Below are 6000 nucleotides of genomic sequence, written 5' to 3'. Positions count from 1 at the left end.
TGCATTACTTTATGCAGTATTAGTACCTGTATGCAGTACTTTATGTAGTATTAGTACTTGTATGTAGTACTGTATGCAGTATTAGTACCTGTATGCAGTACTTTATGTAGTATTAGTACCTGTATGCAGTACTTTATGTAGTATTAGTACCTGTATGCCGTACTTTATGCAGTATTAGTACCTGTATGCAGTACTTTATGCAGTATTAGTACCTGTATGCAGTACTTTATGCAGTATTAGTACCTGGCAGTACTTTATGCAGTATTAGTACCTGGCAGTACTTTATGCAGTATTAATACCTGTATGCAGTACTTTATGCAGTATTAGTACCTGGCAGTACTTTATGCAGAATTAGTACCTGGCAGTACCCGATGCCTGGGTTTCGGTGGGCGTACGCGGTCAGGACGCGGCGCAGCGCGGAGATGCCCGTCTGGTTCTGGAAGGCTCGGTGTTCGGGCATCGATCGATGAAGGTCCCTCTCGATCTCCTCCGTCACCACGGAAACCACAGAGCCAACCCCCATCGCCGCCTCTACCAGGTCGCCATAGTAACCAGGGTGGGACGACATCTCATTCTGAGCTCCTGTGAAAGGAGATCTACATGATGAACCCAGAGAGCAGCATCTATCCTCTACATGATGAACCCAGAGAGCAGCATCTATCCTCTACATGATGAACCCAGAGAGCAGCATCTATCCTCTACATGATGAACCCAGAGAGCAGCATCTATCCTCTACATGATGAATCCAGAGAGCAGCATCTATCCGCTACATGATGAACCCAGAGAACAGCATCTATCCTCTACATGATGAACCCAGAGAGCAGCATCTATCCTCTACATGATGAACCCAGAGAGCAGCATCTATCCTCTACATGATGAACCCAGAGAGCAGCATCTATCCTCTACATGATGAACCCAGAGAGCAGCATCTATCCTCTACATGATGAACCCAGAGAACAGCAGCTATCCTCTACATGATGAACCCAGAGAGCAGCATCTATCCTCTACATGATGAGCCCAGAGAGCAGCATCTATCCTCTACATGATGAGCCCAGAGAGCAGCATCTATCCTCTACATGATGAGCCCAGAGAGCAGCATCTATCCTCTACATGATGAACCCAGAGAGCAGCATCTATCCTCTACATGATGAACCCAGAGAGCAGCATCTATCCTCTACATGATGAACCCAGAGAGCAGCATCTATCCTCTACATGATGAATCCAGAGAGCAGCATCTATCCTCTACATAATGAACCCAGAGAACAGCAGCTATCCTCTACATGATGAGTGAATGAATGAATGAGTGAGCCCTCACCAGAGAACAGCATCCACAGTTCCCCCCTCAGGTTCTCTGGGATCCCGTTCAGGACCAGCTCTCTGGTTCTGGAGGTCCGGTACATGCAGACTCCTCGACCAAACTCTGAGAAGTGGATGTTCCAAGCCTCCTCCTTCATCCTCTCCTTCATCTGGGGGGGGGGGGGGGAGGGTAAGTAGGGTCCTCAGTATCTGAGGGTCAGTATCTAAGGACCTCGGTATCTGAGGGTCCTCAGTATCTAAGGGTCCTCAGTATCTGACGGTCAGTATCTAAAGGTCCTCAGTATCTGACGGTCAGTATCTGAGGACCTTGGTATCTGAGAGTCCTTAGTATCTAAGGGTCCTCAGTATCTAAGGGTCCTCAGTATCTGACAGTCAGTATCTGAGGACCTCGGTATCTGAGGGTCCTCAGTATCTAAGGGTCCTCAGTATCTGACGGTCAGTATCTGAGGACCTCGGTATCTGAGGGTCCTCAGTATCTAAGGGTCCTTAGTATCTGAGGTTCCTCAGTATCTGATGGTCAGTATCTGAGGACCTCAGTATCTGAGGGTCCTCAGTATCTAAGGGTCCTCAGTATCTAAGGGTCCTCAGTATCTGACGGTCAGTATCTGAGGACCTCGGTATCTGAGGGTCCTCAGTATCTAAGGGTCCTTAGTATCTGAGGGTCCTCAGTATCTGATGGTCAGTATCTGAGGATCTCAGTATCTGAGGGTCAGTATCTGAGGGTCCTCAGTATGTAATGGCGTATTTCCACTACAGCGCGGAGCTCGCTTTAAGCGTGCCGAGCCGTGCGGGGCCCGTTTTTGGTTGCGTTACCACTTGGCGTAGTTCCGGCTATTGTGTGCTATTTCACAGTTTTTCTGGCCCCATAAAATCGAGGTTCTTTCCGGACCAACAATCAGGCTGAGTCGGGTTGAGTATGCTAAACTAGAGAGAGAATCGCTGGCAAGGGGGCTACAACTACAACAAGATGAACATATTTGACAGTGATTTAATTGTAAACACGTTTCTAAATGATGCCGAAGTAACAACATACTGATACCGGATAGTAAAAACCATCAATTAATGCTTTGACAAGTCTGCAGACAGACGGCAGGCGAAACACCTTTTAAAATGCGTGTTTTCTAAATGGAGATCGGCTAAGCTAACGCAGTAAATGATTCGACCGTCCACATTCACAACAACGGCCTACAGACATAACTAAACCAGCGACTGTATTCGCCATGACACAGACAGTCTGTGGTTTGGACTTGTTTAACTTCTGTCTAGTTTCTGAACAGATATGAGGAGCTGTGAGCTCTGAGGGCTAACAGCTAACGGCTGATGTGGTTTTTCTGGGGTTCTCATTGAAGATGACGCCACGGCTCCGCCTACACTGCGTTACTATAGTTACTGCCCCAGTTCCTAAACTGTAATGGAAACGCGGCATAAAGTGAGCCTGTCCTAACAAGGCCTAACAAGGCCTAACAAGGCCTAACAAGGCCTAGCCATACCGAACGAGGCCGAGCGAGGCCGTGTAGTGGAAATGTGCCATAAGGGTCCTCAGTGTCTAATGTTCCTCTGTATCTAAGGGTCCTCCGTTTCTAACGGCACTTTTCCACTGCAGCACTTAGCACGGTTTAAGCGGGCCGGGCCAAACCAAGCCTGCTTTTTTATGCTTTTCCACTAGGGGTAGTTCCGGCTCAGGGCTACTTTTTCACCTTTTTTTCTGGCCCTCCAAAATCGAGGTTCTTACCGGGCCAACAACCGGGCTGAATATGCTGGGGGGGGGGGGGGGGGGGCTACAACTACAACAAAATTGAACATATTTTACCGTGATTTAATTGTAATACACCGTTGTTGTGAGTGTGGACGGTCGGGGCATATCGGTGTTGTAGTCAAGTCACCAATTCACGAGTCCAAGTCACTCTCGAGTCACCACTCTTCGAGTCCGAGTCCAAGTCCGAGTCATCAAGGGAGGGTCGTAGTCGAGTCCGAGTCGAGTCTGAGTCACAAGTCTTCATGTATTAATCTTCGTGGATATATGGGTTGAAATGTAGCTGCTCCTCTACATTGCTTTCATCCTGTCATGCTATATTAATCTGTCTATTGAACTGCGGTGAAGCGAGTTTGGCTACAATTCTTGTAATAGGTGCTATACAAATATAAAGCTTATTATTAATATTAATATTATTACATATAAATAAACTATATTTAAAATGAGTTACCTTTTAGAGAAGTGATTATATTTGTATGCCAATATTTTCCTATGGTAAAGTTTTCGTTTGGACTTTTATTTTGATAGTAATAAGATCGGGACTCTTATTTTGAAGGAACTTTTACCGGTTAAATCGGTTTACTGATAAAGATTGAGCCCCAGAAAGCACATGGCTACTTAGCATTCAAAATGACGTCATTCTGCATGTTAAGTAGCCATGTGCTTTCGTGTTATCGGCTGAATCTTTATTTATTGATTAGATCACGTTACTCTGATGATAGTGTTCAGCCTATATGTCTGAACTCGATCCTTAGAGTAATGTGTTACGGAGCCTTCTCTTCAATATTGTTTCCACATAACGAGCATGTTGCGCTGCTCTTTTCCAATGTGGAATCAGAATGTGTGAAAGCATACAGCACGATGCAGGGTGTGTCTCTAGACATCTCTAGACTGGAATAGCGGGGCCCAGTCCGTGAACTCGCCTCACAGGTGCACACGCCAGGATAGAGGACATTTGCTCGAGTCAGAGTCCAAGTCGGAGCGTCAATGTACAAGTCGAGTCCGAGTCATCGTGGGGTGGAAAATTCACGAGTCCGAGTCAGAGTCCATGGCCAGCGTACGCGATAATTCACGATTCCGAGTCCAAGTCATCGTGCGCGATAATTCACGAGTCCAAGTCCGAGTCGCGTCAATCAGTGCGCAAGTCTGAGTCGAGTCACGAGTCCCGAAAATCGGCACTCGAGTCCGACTCGAGTACGAGTCCAGGACTCGAGTGCTCCATCTCTGGGGCATATACAACGTTAGCTTAGCCTGATCGATCTGATTTCCATTCAGAAAACACGCATTTTAAAAGGTGTTTGACCTGCCGTCTTGTCTGCAGACTTGTCAAAGCATTAATTCATGGTTTTTACTAACCGGAATCGGCCTATACAGACATAAATAAACCAGCGACTGTATTCTCCATGACACAGACAGTCTGTGGTTTGTATTTGTTTAACTTTTGTCTAGTTTCTGAACAGATTTGAAGAGCTGTGAGCTCTGAGGGCTAACAGCTAACGGCTGATGTTTTGGTTTTGTGGTTCGCATTGAAGATGACGTCACAGCAGTTTTACGTAGCGTCGCTCCACCCGCCGATCGCCCCGCCTTCACTGCGTTACTATAGTTACTCCCCCAGTTGCTAAACTGTAATGGAAACGCAGCACAAAGTGAGTCTGGCCTAAGAAGGCCTAACCATACCGTACTAAGCCGTGCTAGGTCCTGCAGTGGAAATGCGCCACAAGGTTCCTCAGTATCTAAGGGTCCTCAGTATCTAAGGGTCCTCAGTATCTAAGGGTCCTCAGGATCTAAGGGTCAGTATCTAAGGGTCCTGAGTATCTAAGGGTCCTCAGTATCTAAGGGTCCTCAGTATCTAAGGGTCAGTATCTAAGGGTCAGTATCTAAGGGTCCTCAGTATCTAAGGGTCCTCAGTATCTAAGGGTCAGTATCTAAGGGTCCTCAGTATCTAAGGGTCAGTATCTAAGGGTCAGTATCTAAGGGTCAGTATCAAAGGGTCCTCAGTATCTAAGGGTCAGTATCTAAGGGTCAGTATCTAAGGGTCCTCAGTATCTAAGGGTCAGTATCTAAGGGTCCTCAGTATCTAAGGGTCAGTATCTAAGGGTCAGTATCTAAGGTTCCTCCGTATCTAAGGGTCAGTATCTAAGGGTCCTCAGTATCTAAGGGTCAGTATCTAAGGGTCCTCAGTAACTAAGAGTCCTCAGTATCTAAGGGTCAGTATCTAAGGGTCCTCAGTATCTAAGGGTCAGTATCTAACGGTCAGTATCTAAGGGTCAGTATCTAAGGGTCAGTATCAAAGGGTCCTCAGTATCTAAGGGTCAGTATCTAAGGGTCCTCAGTATCTAAGGGTCAGTATCTAAGGGTCAGTATCTAAGGGTCCTCAGGATCTAAGGGTCAGTATCTAAGGGTCCTCAGTATCTAAGGGTCCTCAGGATCGAAGGGTCCTCAGTATCTAAGGGTCCTCAGTATCTAAGGGTCTTCAGTATTTAAAGGTCCTCAGGATCTAAGGGTCCTCAGTATCTAAGGGTCCTCAGGATCTAAGGGTCCTCAGGATCTAAGGGTCCTCAGTATCTAAGGGTCCTCAGTATTTAAGGGTCCTCAGTATTTAAAGGTCAGTATCTAAGGGTCCTCAGGATCTAAGGGTCCTCAGTATTTAAAGGTCAGTATCTAAGGGTCCTCAGGATCTAAGGGTCCTCAGTATCTAAGGGTCCTCAGTATTTAAAGGTCAGTATCAAAGGGTCCTCAGTATTTAAAGGTCAGTATCTAAGGGTCCTCAGTATCTAAGGGTCCTCAGTATCTAAGGGTCAGTATCTAAGGGTCCTCAGTATCTAAGGGTCCTCAGTATCTAAGGGTCAGTATCTAAGGGTCCTCAATATTTAAAGGTCAGTATCTAAGGGTCCTCAGTATTTAAAGGTCAGTATCTAAGGGTCCTCAGT

The 6000-nt window shown here is 46.4% G+C and overlaps 1 protein-coding gene across 1 annotated transcript in view; it reads right to left on the bottom strand.

Annotated features, from left to right (window-relative positions):
• tbc1d9b (TBC1 domain family member 9b) overlaps positions 1 to 6000 on the bottom strand; it is a 51356-nt gene that overhangs the window by 21735 nt on the left and 23621 nt on the right. Inside the window, exons 9-10 of the mRNA XM_079672324.1 lie at positions 1316 to 1466; positions 359 to 582 (exon numbers count right to left, since the gene is read on the bottom strand). Coding sequence (XP_079528450.1) covers positions 359 to 582; positions 1316 to 1466 — 375 coding nt within the window. The remainder of the gene's footprint in view (positions 1 to 358; positions 583 to 1315; positions 1467 to 6000) is intronic.

Source organism: Notothenia rossii, assembly GCF_949606895.1.
Source record: "Notothenia rossii genome assembly, chromosome: 3".
Classification (NCBI taxonomy): domain Eukaryota; kingdom Metazoa; phylum Chordata; class Actinopteri; order Perciformes; family Nototheniidae; genus Notothenia; species Notothenia rossii.
This window is presented reverse-complemented; position numbering and strand designations above follow the sequence as displayed.